Source organism: Ranitomeya variabilis, chromosome 6 (genome assembly GCF_051348905.1).
Source record: "Ranitomeya variabilis isolate aRanVar5 chromosome 6, aRanVar5.hap1, whole genome shotgun sequence".
Lineage (NCBI taxonomy): Eukaryota > Metazoa > Chordata > Amphibia > Anura > Dendrobatidae > Ranitomeya > Ranitomeya variabilis.
In genome coordinates this window covers 556097316-556115560 of record NC_135237.1, presented here as the reverse complement: position 1 = coordinate 556115560, position 18245 = coordinate 556097316, and the positions used below count along the sequence as shown (strand labels likewise).

General features: G+C 43.3%; 1 protein-coding gene across 1 annotated transcript in view; it reads left to right on the top strand.

The window, feature by feature from the left end:
* FAM135B (family with sequence similarity 135 member B) overlaps positions 1-18245 on the top strand; it is a 289887-nt gene that overhangs the window by 145791 nt on the left and 125851 nt on the right. The window contains exons 2-3 of the mRNA XM_077271274.1: positions 8451-8546; positions 9661-9740. Of these exons, the coding sequence (XP_077127389.1) occupies positions 8470-8546; positions 9661-9740 (157 nt within the window). The 5' untranslated portion in view covers positions 8451-8469. The remainder of the gene's footprint in view (positions 1-8450; positions 8547-9660; positions 9741-18245) is intronic.

Here is an 18245-nt window from a genome sequence, read left to right as displayed (position 1 = left end):
GAAAACAACAATACATGTCAGCAAAAAGACATACAATTTTTGTGAGTGCAATAACAATAAGCATACTTGAACAGAGCTTCCCTTTATGGGAGGTGAGGACACTTGAACGTTACAAACATGGTTAAATACTTTTAAATAACTTTTCTATAAATAACTCTTCTTACCCAACCGGGTATTCTACTAAGTGCAAAATTTTTAAACATTAATTCAATATTGCCTTTAAGGATGTACACTCTAAATCCACTAAAGACCTTCTTATAACACATTATAAGGCTTGAGCAACTGTGCTACATTCTCCTACTTTACATCTGCAGGACCGCCTGTCCTAACGGCTCCAGACCTACTGCCTCTCCTTTCTATCACAGGACCGCTCCTTTCTGCCCGAGCCTTCTGTCCTTCCACTACTATACACAGTATAGAACATGTTTTTCTTTCAGTTTGAGATCACTGAGCCATCTCTATATGGCTCCTAAGAGGACTCACCACTAACCCCTACGGGTTCACTTCCTGTCCTCATCCTTCCTTTAACATTATTGAACATTTCTTACAATCAACTAGTTGGATACATATAACTTTTACACGTGAGCATCATCATCATTTTCTTTTTGTCAAGACATTATTGCCATCTATCTGTCTTAAAGCAATACCATTCTTTAAGTGCAACAAGTGAACATCCCCTTTAAGAGGGGATCCAGTCTGTATGAGGTAGCACATCTTCTCAAGCTACCAGTCCGTACTCAGCAAGGGCTCCGGTGCGGTATCTTCGCAAAGAGTCCTTCTTTAAGTAAAACCAGTAGGGAGCACCTTTAAGAAGGTGCAAACTATTTACAAGCAGTTTGTATCATGCACTGTTCATGATTGCGGCAGTTCTTGGTAACGGAACAAAAGGTAGAAAAACTAACCAAACAGCAGAAACAATAGGGATCCCGGGTCAACAAAGGGATCCCTTTAAGAGTTAACCCTGGATGGGTTTAGCAGCAACATGGTGGAAACAGTTAACTTATTTACAGTCATTAAAACTTATTTACTACTCAATTTCTGGCAGCCCCCACCGAGGCTTTACCTGGCAGGTGGCTTTCTGCGGCCCGGACAGGCTGAACTCCAAGTCCACTCCCGCGGCCAGGTGTACCCCGTGGGTTCGGGTCTCCTGCACGACCAGGTCGTGCGCTGCTATGAGGGTCTGTGTGGGTCGATGGATGATGCTGGCAGCGGCGGCAGCGGCAGCAGCGGCTTCAGCGGCGAGCTCCTCCCCCTCGGTTCGGGATACCGCCAGAACGGCGGTGCAGCGCTGCATATCCCGGGCCCACCAGCTGCTCCCCTTTAGGTGCCGGCGATATGTGACCACATCCCCCGGCTTCATGAAGGACTTGGCGCCGTCTCCGCACAGGCAGGGCTCCACTTCATCCCGGGTGATGCGGACTCTCAGGGCTGTCCCAATCTCCTGCACGAAGCCCTTTCCTGTCTGGGGCAGGTAAACAATCATGACACCCCACTTCGGCAGGGAGCCCTCCAGCAGCTCACCACGCGCCTCCCGTTCCACTTCTCGCTGGAACTCCGCAATTAGGTGATTCCTGTACTCTCCCCAAGGGAAGGGCCCCATGTCTGGCCCCCCCGGTTCTTTGGGAGCAGGCGGCAGGAATGTTGGAGCGCCGGTGGCCGCAGCGGCGGCCGGGTCTGGTGCAGAGGTGAGGCGATCTCCCTGGGGGTCGCGGCACTCAGTACCCCTACCTGGGGTGACTCCTCCAGCGTCACTCCTTTCCCCTTAGGGGGGCACGCAAGCTGGGGACTGTGCAGGCAAAGGGTGCCCCATCGACAGCTCCCACGGATCCAGATCCTCCAGCGGGGGCATATCCGAATAATCCTCCAGTGACGGGGGTCGATGCAGGGCCATCCTTTTCTGCAGGCCTTCTCCAGTCTCCAGTCCCACCTCATCTGAGTCATAGTTTCGTTTCTTCGGTCTCCGCCCGCCATAGAAGATCAGGAGGCGGATCTCCCCTGTTGTTGGGCCCGCCCTTAGGATGCAACAATATTTAGACTGGGCGGCCATGGTCCTTCGCGCTCTTCAGCTTGTCTACACCTACTCCACGCCCCTCTTCTTCTCCTGCGCTCTCCTCAGCGCTGTAATGGTGGTGGATTTTGGCGGTAAATGGCAACACACAGTCTTTGCAATAAAGTACAGTCCAAGCACAATAAATCACAGTTCCAAGGCACACATGACCTGATTCTTCAGGCTTAAGTAGATCCTGTTCGTGACGCCAAGTTTGCAGCGCCCCCACTGCCGCAGGGCCGAGGGGTACCCGGTACCGGGCCTCTGAGTCTCTGCTCCGGGGTTGTCACGGTGGCTAGGCCCGGTCCGTGACCCTGCTCAGGGGCGTACAGTGAATGATGGTTGTGGATGGTGGTGGTGCGGTGCAGTAAATAACGAGGATACCAGGTTGCAGTCTCTTTACCTCTTTACTGAAGGTCTCTGGGTCCTCAGTCCGGAATACGGTTCACCAGGCTTCGCAAGTCCGGCCGGTCCAATGGCACCTCCAGAGTTCTCTTTGCAGGTGGAAATCTGTGCCTACCTGCTAGCGCTATGTGTTGTGGTCCTTCCCTGCTGTGCTTACGTAAAGTCCCCACAACTGTTGTGTCTGTTTCTTAAGTTCCCTCACAACTCGATTAGATGATGTTCTGCTAATCTTCCGTCCCTCCCTGATGTTACGGTTAGGACGGCACCCGTATGACGGGTAGGCTCGGAGCTCTTCCGGGACCCTAGAGTCGCCCCTCTCCACAAGTTGCCCCCCAAGACTGCATAAGTGATTTAGGTGAGACAGCCCGCCTATGACTGACTGTCCTGCCGTTGGTTTGAATTATTGCCTGGAGCTAGATATATGAATACTTCCTCGGCGTTCCGGCCACCGGTTATGCGCCTCAGTAGGATGTTGCCTCGGTCTTACAGCATGACTCCTACTGGTATTCTCCTTCTTGCTTTGATCTCGTTTCTCACTCAGCACAATATATCTCGCTTCTGTTCCTTTCTTAGGGCACCGCCGCTATGCTGAGCAGGCACGGTCCCGTGACGTTCCTTCTTTTAGCCAGGCCTCTGTCAGGGTCCCAAACCTGACAGGGACCCTACCGAATCTTCCCCACAACACCCCCTGCCACAAGGTGTTGTCTGGTTCCAACCCAGTCAGCTTTCTCTACTAACTTCCTGCCTGACCCCCAGTTTACCCACAGTGGTGAGGAGTGGCCTAATAAATAGCACCCTTAGCTCCCCCTGGAGGCCCGACTGTGAAATGTATTGGTGTATGTGATACCTGGTCAGATGAACTCCTTCAGTGCCATCAGACGTACCATAGCCCCCCTTAGCGGCGGAGCCACAGTACTGCAACGACCAGGACTCTGGGGCGCTGCACACGCAAGACTTCAAGCATGCAATTTCCATACATGTGGTCACATGCCGACTAGACGTACACTTGTATTGACTGAGGCCAGACACATCTAGTCGGAATGTGGCCAGAAGTATGCAAATCATAAACTTGCTGTCACATGACCACCCCAGCACCATCCAATCCTAACAGCGTACACTGTGCACTGTGAAAATTGACAAGTCTGCACTCACATAGTGACCACAAGCCGGGACAACTCCAGTAAGTGATGGAATATACTAGTAATACAATAACACATCATATGCAACTGGAACATCCCTTTAATGAAGGGTTTGTGGTTTCGGATTTATTTATAGCACCTTCTCATTTGCCCACATGATCATTAGTGAGTGATTAATGGACTTCATGGAAGTGGGACAGATATTCTGAGATTAGTCGTCATCCATTTTTTGTTCTGTTTATTCTCTGCTCAAAATGTATTTGGAATAGAAATGCTAATGCTCCCTAATTACTAAACGAGTATGTTCCATTGCCGGGGATTTGTTTGACAGTCTGGTAATGAATAATCTGGCTTCTATTGTCACTTTCAAGACTCCAACACAAATTCTCTTTTGTTCATTCACAAGTGAGAAAATTTACAAAAATATAGATTGTGTTTACGCCTCGCACGGAAAGAATTTAGGAAATTACATCAATTATTAATAAAGACTTTTAGATGTATTCCAGAAGTAAACTCTCAATTTTGAAATCAGTGGAAAAACAGAGAGAGAGAAATAAATCCTTTTTTTATCAAGGGCCACTGACCTCATTTACTACAAGACACAAATGGAAATGATATAGATGACTATGATGATTAATACTCCATAGTTCGGCCTCTTTCAGGCATCTGGGATTTACACGGTACGAGTTTCATCAGCGTTTTTAATCTGATTTTCACCAATTTTGACCATCAGTGATTTTTACGTCTGAAAAAAAAACATGGACAGTAAACGCAGGACATCCATGTGTTGCCCGTGATTTTCATGGACCCATAGACTTATATGAATAGTTTTGATCAATGACTGTGATTAAAAAAAAAACACATCTTTATGATTTTTTTGCATTCACACCATTGGCAAAAAAAATCACTGATATGTAAATAGCACCATAGACTTTAATGGGTATTTGTTTTATCTGTGAAAATCATGGATAAAACATGTGCGTGACTCACAAACGTCAGAATAGGTCTCTCAGACCTGATGATGCTTGTGTACTTATTTTGAAAATCAGAATGGTTGAATAATCCCAGTAGTAATATGAGCATTTTAAACTTCCGCTTGCGAAGAGAAAATAGTTTCCCCTTTAGAATAACTTTATCACAGTGGCTCCTACTGGATTATAAATTTCGGCACCTTTTGATGTTTTGGTCTACCTCTGCACGTCCTATTCATTTTGTTGAGTTTACGCCAATACTTTGTATTAAAAACTCTGACATATTTTATGCATTCCTCCAATCCATCAACATTAAGACACATCCAATCGGAGAGTGCGTTACAAAACGAGTTTTGAGCAACAAATGTGGCAAAAAATGGCATGTAAGCCAGTTTTTGGCACATATTGTACCAGAATTCATCCCTCGTGTTTTCTTTTTCGGTAGAAAATGGAAGTTGCATTACATTTGATTCATGTTACTCCCGAAAAATGCAAAAAAAAACTCCATAAAAAACACCATACCATTTTACATTTTGTTCCAGAACATTTCTAATTTAACATTGAGGAATTATTGTTAGTGAGACCAGAGAGGTAGCAAGTAAACTTGGGGCCCCATAGCAGAGCTAGAAAAGGGGTCACACTCAAAAATTATGATCTCCCTGCCCATTTCTTTCCATTGATTACCCAGTTCTTTTCCACTTTTCGTTCATATATTTACAGTCTTGTACGTTCATAGTGATCCTAAACTGTACCTTAAAGTTGGGAAATGTTAAGTACCACGGCAGATTTATCATCAAGGTCACTCGTGACTGCAATAGGGACCATGGGGGCTGTCCGAGCCCTAGTTACTCTCATCCTATTAGATACCAATATCCAAGCAGAACTCCCATCTCTGGAGGAACCTGTTAGCAAACACATGAGTTGGTCATTAGATCATGGGTTATGAAAGAGTAAGAAGGTAGAAGCAAACATGAGACCCTTTCGTCCTCAGTAGCAAAACCTAGTGCAATAATGAATGGCGGAGGCCTACTTGGAATTCATTCTGAATTATGTCCTCAGAGTTGGGGAACATTTCCTGAGCAGAAGGAATCAAATGTTTTCCCACGATAACTTTGTATGCGGCTTGAGTCATACGTCCTTCGGAAAGATTAACCTGCCCAATTCCAGCCTTGCTGAAGCATCCCCAGATCAACACCTGGTCGTCTAATGGTTAGACAGAGACCTGGAGAGGCGTACAAGCCACTGTGTCTTGCACCCACTGTGAAATATGGTGGAGGATCGGTGATGATCGGGGGATGCTTCAGCAAGGCTGGAATTGGACAGGTTGTTTTTTGCGAAGGACAAATGAAACAAGCCGCATACAAGGTTATCCTAAAAAAACAGTTGATTCCTTCTGCTCAGGCAATGTCACCCCAACTTTGAGGACAGGTTTTTCCAGCAGGACAATGCATCATGCCACACAACTAGGTCAATCAAGGTGTGGATGAAGGACCACCACATCAATACCCTGTCATGCCCAGTCCAATCTCCAGACCTGAACCCCATTGAAAACCTCTAGAATGTAATCAAGAGGAGGATGGATAGTCACAAACCATCAAACAAAGAAGAACTGCTTACATTTTTGCACCTGGAGTGGCTTAAGGTCACCCAAAAGCAGTGTGAAAGACTGATGGAAAGCATGCCAAGACGCATGAAAGCTGTGATTAAAAATCATGGTTATTCCACAAAATACTGATTTCTGAGCTCTTCCTGAGTTAAAACTTTAGTATTGTTGTTTCTAAATGATTATGAACTTGTTTTCTTTGCATTATGTGAGGTGTGCAAGCAATGTATTTTTTAGTTATTTTGACCATTTCTCATTTTCAGAAAATAAATGCAAAATTTATTGCTTGGAACTTCGGAGACATGTTGTCAGTAGTTTATAGAATAAAAGAACAATTTACAATTTACTCAAACATATACCTATAAAGAGAAAAATCAGCCAAACAGAATATTTTGCAGTGGTCTCTTAATTTTTGACAGATCTGTATATATATATATATATATATATATATATATATATATATATATATATATATATATATATATATATATATATATATATATATACAGTATATATATATATACCCAGCACTACTTTTCATAGTTTATCCAATGCTATATATCTTACATGCAGCCATTTTAAGTTTCTAGAGAATTTGATATTGACCATCCATACTTTATTTATGCCCATGATGCGTTTTTCATGAACTTTCTTTCTTTTTAATTCCCCCTGTGTTTTTAATGTAGAATTTTTATATCTATATGTATCAATAAAAAAAATATTTTAGATTATTTTTTGTTGCTATTCATTTTTTGTGCGTTTGCTATATTTAGTTTTGAATATTCGCTTATTTTAATACATTATTTAGATCTTGTGCATTTCTAAATAAGTATACTGGGCTAACGTCAAAACCACCATTCTCATCTACTTGGATCCATGGCTTGCTTTACATTAGCACCCTGTGCCATACCTTTTTTTGTGGCCTGCTATATGAAGTGCTGTGATACAGTGTTCTGCAACCATACACTGCCTAATTAATATTCATTTTTAATCAAATTTAGATGCACATGCAATCTGAAGAAAATAAGTTATTTAATAGAAGGCCGTAAATTTGCAGAATCTGAGGTTACTCAGTATAAGCAATGACCTATCCCAAGATCATAGAATCCTAGAATGTTAGAGTTGGAAGGGGCCTCCAGGGTCCCTTCCAACTCCCTGCTCAATGCAGTTTTCACTAAACCATCTCAGACAGATGTCTGTCCAGCCTCTGTTTGAAGACTTTCATTAAAGGAGAGCTCACCACCTCTTGTGGTCGCTTGTTCCACTCATTGATCACCCAGATAACTGGTGCAAGATGACTGGCTTTAAAGAATTACCTAATTATGCAATTCTCTTTCACGAGAGGTTTATTACATAAATCTCACCAATGACAATATCTAGAAGCAGTTCGTATGTTCTAGCCATGTTTGTGTGGGTTTCCTCTGATTTCGTCCCCATCTTCAAAAGCAAACTGACAGTGTTTTTAAATAGTGAGCCCCATTGGGGACAGTGATGATGATGCCTGGAATGCTGTGGAATTAATGTTGCTATATAAACAAGTGAAATAAATAAATGAAAATATAAATATACAGTGTGTGTCTATATGTGTCCACCCAGTGGTCGTGATGTGTAGTATAACCTGTTTAAAATGGAACTGTACTTTCAATAAACTTATGCATAAATATCTCTAATCCATTTTCACAGAAAAGCTGGATTGTAGGCTGCCTGTGGTGTCATGTGACACCACCAATTATGCTTTATGGAGAAGGGAGGGAGCAGAGTGAGGAAACAGGCAGAGGGAGACACAGAAAGATCATGCTGAGCTTTCTAACAAGTCTTTTACCTCATTGCAGAGTTGAATTAATATTAACACTGATCACTACTGCTGTTTAATTTCCTCCATGTTGCTGCTGCTTGTCTGTGTGCTAAAGATGAAAAAAGCAGGAATACCTCTGTATGGCGTGCTGTGTATGAGATTGTTCACTGCAACTAGTATCCTCGCACCAGCTCCCAGTGAACTGCAAATTGTAAATATAATTTGCAGAGGTGAAAAACTGGTTAAAATACATGATACAAGTCATATAACAGTCAAATTTACACATACCAGTTTATTCTGAAAAGTTACATGAAATTTCAATTATCGTTTGAGTTTTTGTGTAAAGCTAAGTGTGGATGCAACAAAACATCTACCATCTGGAGACCTTAATGGGCATGTGAAGCCATATAACAAGAGCTCTTAAGATACTTATATATTTCACAGGATTTTTTTGGCTGAACCAAAAATTTGACTTCTTTTTTTTATATAGGGGATGACCTGAAAATACCATGTCTGAAGTACAGGGGACTTTAGAGTTTTCGGTCGAACTTCACAAATTCCACAATGTTGACCTGTTCCAGAGAGGGTAAGTGCTGATTGTATTCATGATTAATTGTTGCAGCACTATTATTTTAACTATATAGTTCTCCTGTCACAGTATTGACTAACTAATGTCTATGTTCTATAGATTGTTTTATTGTTGACATCTTAACTCTAAAGAATGGACCTTTCATCTCAATAATTTGTCTAGTTACAAGATCTCTCTACCGTATATATCCTTATCAAATCTAATCTATCTATTTTCTATTGTTCTATCTATTATCTATTTTTCTATCTATCTATTATCTACATGCTAAATTTAATAGCCCATCGCGGCAACGTTTCGGCCAGTGGAGAGCCTTTCTTAAGCTCTCCACGGGCCGAAACGTTGTGGCAATGGGCTACTAAATTTAGCACTTTTAAAAACTTCAATCTACAATGGTGTGCTGCCTCTGATTTTTGGACTCCTATGACAAGGTTTGGTACATGCCTGGGGGGCTTTGCACCCTAATATTGTTTTTTGTTTTTTTGTGCTGCTCTTCATTCTTTTTGCAATTATCTATTATCTAAAGTATAAAACTACGCACAAGTTCTCATTCAGCTATCAGTGGTTTGTTCTGGAATGTACACTGCCATCAATATATTTACACCTAGAAATGACAGAACATTTGAAAAAAAAACACATGCCTCAGTACAGTGAGAGCCATGAGTAGGAGTACTGGTCCGAAAGATGCAATAAATTGGGGGCTTGCAATTTTGCAAGATTAATAACAGTAGCTGAGAGGGAGTGGAAGGAAGGTGATCAGCTAATTGCTGTAAAGAAGTGAAACGGCTGGAGAGAACTGACTAGTATGTTAGGAGTTAACTCCTTTCCTGGAATATAACTACTACGCACACCTAACCCGAGTCTGGACAGTCTCTAGTGGCTGAACGCCTTGCAAACCTTCTGTACACTATGAAAGATAAATGCTTTTATTACAGGAAACTGGCAGCTGAAAGAAAAGGCAAGTCCATTGCAAACTTGCTTATGTTAATGCTGTCCAAATAATTCAAGCAATTTAATAACTTGAAAATATCATTGTAAATCCTGATTTTTTTTTTCGTTATTTGCTATTTTTATTACTTTAAACATCTAAAAGAAATCCTGTTTTTTTACACAGGTATTATCATATAAGAGCTACATTAAAAGTATCATCAAGAACGCCTCACAAACTGATGGCCTCACTTGTGGTTCAAACAGGTACTGTATCAATGGACATGTGATATACAAAAACTGTATATAAATGTAAGCTGTAATTTATAATGTAGGATCATATGAGATATCAGTACAGGAGCAACATAGTGAGTAATTTACCGGTCTTACAAAAATAACTTGATTTCAAGATACTCTGTTGGGAAATGTATATTCAACATGTGTCTATGTGTGGTCACCCAGTGGATTTGATCTGTAGGTGAAGGTCAAGATTTTTCCTAGCACGTTGTGTTAATGTATTGAACTTGATTCCTAAGAAATTGAGGTGCTAACTGTTGTGAATTCTGCTCTTGGGCTCCCTCCAGTGGTTATAAGTGGTAGTGCTGCTGTCTCTGGATCGCACCATTCATCAGGTGTGTTCACTTTTTGTAATTTTGACTGGGCTATTTAGTCTTGCTTGACCCTTTAGTCAGTGCCAGTTGTCCATTGTTCTTGGAGGATTCACATCCCTGCCTGGTCTCTTCTGCTTTGCTGTGCATTTCTACAAAGATAAGTTCTGGCCTTGATTTTTTTGCTGTCCACATGCTGTGGGCCTTATTGTTCAGTTCCTTTCCATGTTTTTTGTCTAGTCCAGCTTGGTCTGTATAAGGATTTGTTTTTAGCCAAGCTGGTATCTCTGGAGATGCAGATATACCCTCCATATCTTTAGTTAGCTGTGGAGTTTTTGTATTTTCTGTGGTGGATATTTTCTAGTGTTTTAATACTGACGTGACTGCATAGTACTCTGTCCTGTCCTTTCTATTTAGCTAGAAGTGGCCTCCTTTGCTAAATTCTCATTTCAGTCTGTGTATGTTTTTTCCCTCTCCTCTCACAGTCAATATTTGTGGGGGGCTGTCTATCCTTTGGGGATTTTCTCTGAGGCAAGATAGTTTTCCCGTTTCTATCTCTATGGGTAATTAGTCCTCCGGCTGTGTCGAGATGTCTAGGGAGTGAAAGGTACATTCCACGGCTACTTCTAGTTGCGGTGTTAAGTACAGGGTCTGCGGTCAGTACAGGTACCACCTTCTCCAGAGTACGTTCCATGCTGCTCTTAGGCCACCAGATCATAACAGTACAACTGGCCAACAATGAGTTAACCGCATCTCAGAAGAAGGGAAAGAAAGTGCTGAGGCATTTTTTTTTTCTGTAGTCTGTTGTGTTTTTTTTTTCCTTCCCTCTTTACCTCTGGGTGGCTCAGGAGTTTGGCACTGGCATGGATGTTCAGGGATTGGCTTCTCGTGTGGATCAACTTGCTGCTAGAGTACAGGGTATTTCCGATTATATCATTCAGACTCCGGTTTTAGAGCCTAGAATTCCAACTCCTGATTTGTTTTTTGGGGACAGGTCCAAATTTTTGAGCTTTAAAAATAACTGTAAACTGTTTTTTGCTCTGAAACCCTGTTCCTCTGGTGATTCCATCCAGCAGGTTAAAATTGTTATACAGTGCCTACAAGTAGTATTCAACCCCCTGCAGATTTAGCAGGTTTAATAAGATGCAAATAAGTTAGAGCCTTCAAACTTTAAACAAGAGCAGGATTAATTAACAGATGCATAAATCTTACAAACAAAAAAGTTTTGTTGCTCAGTTAAATTTTTATAAATTTTAAACATAAAAGTGTGGGTCAATTATTATTCAACCCCTAGGTTTAATATTTTGTGGAATAACCTTTGTTTGCAATTACAGCTAATAATCGTCTTTTATAAGACCTGATCAGGCCGGCACAGGTCTCTGGAGTTATCTTGGCCCACTCCTCCATGCAGATCTTCTCCAAGTTATCTAGGTTCTTTGGCTGTCTCATGTGGACTTTAATCTTGAGCTCCTTCCACAAGTTTTCAATTGGGTTAAGGTCAGGAGACTGACTAGGCCACTGCAACACCTTGATTTTTTGCCTCTTGAACCAGGCCTTGGTTTTCTTGGCTGTGTGCTTTGGGTCATTGTCTTGTTGGAAGATGAAATGACGACCCATCTTAAGATCCTTAATGGAGGAGCGGAGGTTCTTGGCCAAAATCTCCAGGTAGGCCGTGCTATCCATCTTCCCATGGATGCGGACCAGATGGCCAGGCCCCTTGGCTGAGAAACAGCCCCACAGCATGATGCTGCCACCACCGACTAAATGGAATGAGGATGCCTTGGCGGCAATTTTCAGAAAGGGTCTTTCTGAATCCGTTAAGGATGTTATGGTGGGGTTCCCCACGCCTGCTGGTCTGAGTGATTCTATGTCTTTGGCCATTCAGATTGATCGGCGCTTGCGCGAGCGCAGAGTTGTGCACACTATGGCATTGTCTTCCGAGCGGAGTCCTGAGCCTATGCAGTGTGATAGGATTGTGTCTAGAGCTGAACGACAAGGATTCAGACGTCAGAATAGGTTGTGTTTTTACTGCGGCGATTCTGCTCATGTTATTTCTGATTGCCCTAAGCGTACCAAGAGAATCGCTAGTTCTGTTACCATCAGTACTGTACAACCTAAATTTCTGTTATCTGTGACCCTGATCTGCTCATTATCGTCATTTTCTGTCATGGCATTTGTGGATTCAGGCGCCGCTCTAAACTTAATGGACTTAGAATTTGCCAGACGTTGTGGTTTCCCCTTGCAGCCTTTACAGAGTCCTATTCCTTTGAGGGGCATTGATGCTACACCGTTGGCTAAAAATAAACCTCAGTTTTGGAAACAGCTGACCATGTGCATGGCGCCAGACCATCAGGAAGATTGCCGTTTTCTGGTGTTGTATAATTTGCATGATGCTATTGTGCTGGGTTTCCCATGGTTACAGGTGCATAATCCAGTGTTGGATTGGAAATCTATGTCTGTGACTAGTTGGGGTTGTCAGGTGGTTCATGGTGACGTTCCTTTGATGTCAATTGCCTCCTCCCCCTCTTCTGAAATTCCTGAGTTTTTGTCAGATTTCCAGGATGTATTCAATGAGCCCAAGTCCAATTCCCTTCCACCGCATAGGGACTGTGTTTGTGCTATTGACTTGATTCCAGGCTGTAAGTTTCCCAAGGGCCGACTTTTCAACCTGTCTGTGCCAGAACATACCGCCATGCGGAGCTATGTAAAGGAGTATTTTGAGAAGGGGCATATTCGGCCATCTTCTTCACCATTGGGAGCAGGTTTTTTTTTTGTTGCCAAGAAGGATGGCTCCTTGAGACCCTGTATTGATTATCGCCTCTTGAATAAAATCACGGTCAAATTCCAATACCCTTTGCCTTTGCTCTCTGATCTGTTTGCTAGGATTAAGGGGGCTAGTTGGTTTACTAAGATTGACCTTCGAGGGGCATATAATCTTGTTCGTATTAAGCAGGGTGACGAATGGAAAACTGCGTTTAATACGCCCGAAGGCCATTTTGAATACCTTGTGATGCCATTCGGACTCTCTAATGCTCCATCTGTGTTTCAGTCCTTCATGCATGATATATTTCAGAATTATCTTGATAAATTCATGATTGTATATTTGGATGATATTTTGATTTTTTCAGATGATTGGGAGTCTCATGTGAAACAAGTCAGGATGGTATTTCAGATCCTTCGTGATAATGCCTTGTTTGTGAAGGGGTCTAAGTGCCTCTTTGGAGTACAGAAGATTTCGTTTTTGGGCTTCATTTTTTCTCCCTCATCTATAGAAATGGATCCGGTTAAGGTTCAGGCCATTCATGATTGGATGCAGCCCACATCCGTGAAGAGCCTTCAGAAATTTTTGGGCTTTGCTAATTTTTATCGCCGTTTCATTGCCAACTTCTCCAGTGTGGTTAAACCCCTGACCGATTTGACGAAGAAAGGCGCTCATGTTACGAATTGGTCCTCTGCGGCTGTTTCTGCCTTTCAGGAGCTTAAACGCCGATTTACTTCTGCCCCTGTGTTGCGTCAGCTGGATGTCTCCCTTCCATTTCAGGTTGAGGTTGACGCTTCTGAGATTGGGGCAGGGGCCGTTTTGTCTCAGAGGAATTCTGATGGTTCCTTGATGAAACCGTGTGCCTTCTTTTCTCGAAAATTTTCGCCTGCGGAACGCAATTATGATGTCGGCAATCTTGAGTTGTTGGCTATGAAGTGGGCATTTGAGGAGTGGCGACATTGGCTTGAGGGGGCCAAGCATCGTATTGTGGTCCTGACCGATCATAAGAATCTGATTTACCTCGAGTCCGCCAAACGGCTGAATCCCAGACAGGCCCGATGGTCCCTGTTTTTCTCCCGTTTTGATTTTGTAGTCTCGTATCTTCCGGGTTCTAAGAATGTTAAGGCTGATGCCCTCTCTAGGAGCTTTTTGCCTGATTCTCCTGGGATCTTTGGGACCAGAGAATTGGTTGGTAGTTCCTTTTGGTGGCCTTCTTTGTCACGGGATGTGCGTTCTTTTGTGCAGTCCTGTGGGACTTGTGCGCGGGCCAAGCCTTGCTGTTCCCGCGCTAGTGGGTTGCTTTTGCCTTTGCCGGTCCCTGAGAGGCCTTGGACGCATATTTCTATGGATTTTATTTCGGATCTTCCGGTTTCCCAGAGGATGTCGGTTATCTGGGTGGTTTGTGACCGGTTTTCTAAGATGGTTCATTTGGTACCTTTGCCTAAATTGCCTTCCTCTTCTGATTTGGTTCCATTGTTTTTTCAGCATGTGGTTCGTTTGCATGGCATTCCGGAGAATATTGTGTCCGATAGAGGTTCCCAGTTTGTTTCTAGGTTTTGGCGGGCCTTTTGTGCTAGGCTGGGCATTGATTTGTCTTTTTCTTCCGCATTTCATCCTCAGACAAATGGCCAAACCGAGCGAACTAATCAGACTTTGGAAACTTATTTGAGATGCTTTGTGTCTGCTGATCAGGATGATTGGGTGGCTTTCTTGCCATTGGCTGAGTTTGCCCTTAATAATCGGGCTAGTTCTGCTACTTTGGTTTCACCCTTCTTTTGTAACTCTGGTTTTCATCCTCGTTCTTCTTCAGGGCAGGTTGAGCCTTCTGATTATCCTGGAGTGGACTCTGTGGTTGACAGGTTGCAGCAAATTTGGGCTCATGTTGTTGACAATTTGGTGTTGTCTCAGGAGGAGGCTCAACGTTTTGCTAACCGTCGTCGGTGTGTTGGTTCCCGGCTTCAGGTTGGGGATTTGGTCTGGTTGTCTTCCCGTCATGTTCCTATGAAGGTTTCTTCCCCTAAGTTTAAGCCTCGGTTTATTGGCCCTTATAGGATTTCTGAGATTATCAATCCAGTGTCTTTTCGTTTGGCCCTTCCAGCCTCTTTTTCCATCCATAATGTTTTTCATAGATCTTTGTTGCGGAAATATGTGGTGCCCGTTGTTCCCTCTGTTGATCCTCCTGCCCCGGTGTTGATTGATGGGGAGTTGGAGTATGTGGTTGAGAAGATTTTGGATTCTCGTTTTTCGAGGCGGAAGCTTCAGTATCTTGTCAAATGGAAGGGTTATGGCCAGGAGGATAATTCTTGGGTTGTTGCCTCCGATGTTCATGCTGAGGATTTGGTTTGTGCCTTTCAGTTGGCTCGTCCAGATCGGCCTGGGGGCTCTGGTGAGGGTTCGGTGACCCCTCCTCAAGGGGGTATACTGTTGTGAATTCTGCTCTTGGGCTCCCTCCGGTGGTTATAAGTGGTAGTGCTGCTGTCTCTGGATCGCACCATTCATCAGGTGTGTTCACTTTTTGTAATTTTGACTGGGCTATTTAGTCTTGCTTGACCCTTTAGTCAGTGCCAGTTGTCCATTGTTCTTGGAGGATTCACATCCCTGCCTGGTCTTTTCTGCTTTGCTGTGCATTTCTACAAAGATAAGTTCTGGCCTTGATGTTTTTGCTGTCCACATGCTGTGGGCCTTATTGTTCAGTTCTTTTCCATGTTTTTTGTCTAGTCCAGCTTGGTCTGTATAAGGATTTGTTTTGCCAAGTTGGTATCTCTGGAGATGCAGATATACCCTCCATATCTCTAGTTAGATGTGGAGATTTTGTATTTTCTGTTGTGGATATTTTCTAGTGTTTTATGTTGTGAAATTGGATTCTGGGCTCCCCCGGTGGCCACTTGTGGAATTTAACTTGTGTGCATCATCCCCTCTGTTCACCTGCTCCTATCAGGATGTGGGAGTCGCTATATAACCTTGCTCCTCTGTCAGTTTCATGCCGGTCAACAATGTAATCAGTAGCCTTTCTGTGCATGTTCCTGCTACTAGACAACTCCCAGCTAAGTTGGACTTTTGTCCTTGTGTGTTTTTGCATTTTGTTCCTGTTCACAGCTGCTGTTTCGTTACTGTGTCTGGAAAGCTCTTGTGAGCGGAAATTGCCACTCTGGTGTTATGAGTTAATGCTAGAGTCTTAAAGTAATTTCTGGATGGTGTTTTGATAGGATTTTCTGCTGACCATGAAAGTGCCCTTTCTGTCTTCATGCTATCTAGTAAGCGGACCTCGATTTTGCTAAACCTATTTTCATACTACGTTTGTCATTTCATCTAAAATCACCGCCAATATATGTGGGGGCCTCTGTCTGCCTTTTGGGAAAATTTCTCTAGAGGTGAGCCAGGACTGTCTTTTCCTCTGCTAGGATTAGGTAGTTCTCCGGCTGGCGCTGGGCATCTAGGGATAAAAAAACGTAGGCATGCTACCCGGCCACTTCTAGTTGTGCGGCAGGTTTAGTTCATGGTCAGTATAGTTTCCATCTTCCAAGAGCTAGTTCTCATATATGCTGGGCTATGTTCTCTCGCCATTGAGAATCATGACAGTTTGACCGGCCCAAAAAAGGGTTAAATTACTGGCTGAGAAAGGAGAGAAAAAAAGAAGTCTGCTACAATTTTTTTTTTTTTTTTTTTCCCTCTAGTTCTGAGTGTGCTCTTAATTGAATCACTTGCTAGTCTGCCTATACTGCAGCCTTCCTCTCTTCTTCTCCTTCTAATCCTTGAATGGCTCTGTGTTCACCTGTTTCAAATGGATCTTCAGAGTGTAGCTACAGGTTTGAATAATCTCGCCACAAAGGTACAAAATTTGCAAGATTTTGTTGTTCATGCACCTATGTCTGAGCCTAGAATTCCTTTGCCTGAATTCTTCTCGGGGAATAGATCTCACTTTCAAAATTTTAAAAATAATTGCAAATTGTTTTTGTCCCTGAAGTCTCGCTCTGCCGGAGACCCTGCACAGCAGGTCAGGATTGTAATTTCCTTGCTCCGGGGCGACCCTCAAGACTGGGCTTTTGCATTGGCACCAGGGGATCCTGCGTTGCTCAATGTGGATGCGTTTTTTCTGGCCTTGGGGTTGCTTTATGAGGAACCTCATTTAGAGCTTCAGGCGGAAAAGGCCTTGATGTCCTTGTCTCAGGGGCAAGATGAAGCTGAAATATACTGCCAAAAATTCCGCAAATGGTCTGTGCTTACTCAGTGGAATGAGTGCGCCCTGGCGGCGATTTTCAGAGAAGGTCTCTCTGATGCCATTAAGGATGTTATGGTGGGGTTCCCTGTGCCTGCGAGTCTGAATGAGTCCATGACGATGGCTATTCAGATCGATAGGCGTCTGCGGGAGCGCAAACCTGTGCACCATTTGGCGGTGTCTACTGAGAAAACGCCAGAAAATATGCAATGTGATAGAATTCTGTCCAGAAGCGAGCGGCAGAATTTTAGACGAAAAAATGGGTTGTGCTTCTATTGTGGTGATTCAACTCATGTTATATCAGCATGCTTTAAGCGTACTAAGAAGCCTGACAAGTCTGTTTCAATTAGCACTTTACAGTCTAAGTTTATTCTATCTGTGACCCTGATTTGTTCTTTGTCATCTATTACCGCGGACGCCTATGTCGACTCTGGCGCTGCTTTGAGTCTTATGGATTGGTCCTTTGCCAAACGCTGTGGGTATGATTTGGAGCCATTGGAGGCTCCGATACCTCTGAAAGGGATTGACTCCACCCCATTGGCTAGTAATAAACCACAATACTGGACACAAGTGACTATGCGTGTTAATCCGGATCACCAGGAGGTTATTCGCTTTCTGGTGCTGTATAATCTACATGATGTTTTGGTGCTGGGATTGCCATGGCTGCAATCTCATAACCCAGTCCTCGACTGGAGAGCTATGTCTGTGTTAAGCTGGGGATGTAAAGGAACTCATGGGGACGTACCTTTGGTTTCCATTTCATCATCTATTCCCTCTGAGATTCCTGAATTCTTGTCTGACTTTCGTGACGTTTTTGAAGAACCCAAGGTTGGTTCACTACCTCCGCACCGGGAGTGCGATTGTGCCATAGACTTGATCCCGGGTAGTAAATACCCTAAGGGTCGTTTATTTAATCTGTCTGTGCCTGAACACGCTGCTATGCGAGAATATATAAAGGAGTCCTTGGAAAAGGGACATATTCGTCCTTCGTCATCTCCCTTAGGAGCCGGTTTTTTCTTTGTGTCTAAGAAAGACGGCTCTCTGAGGCCGTGTATTGATTATCGACTTTTGAATAAAATCACGGTTAAATATCAATATCCGTTACCACTGCTTACTGATTTGTTTGCTCGTATAAAGGGGGCCAAGTGGTTCTCTAAGATTGATCTCCGTGGGGCGTATAATTTGGT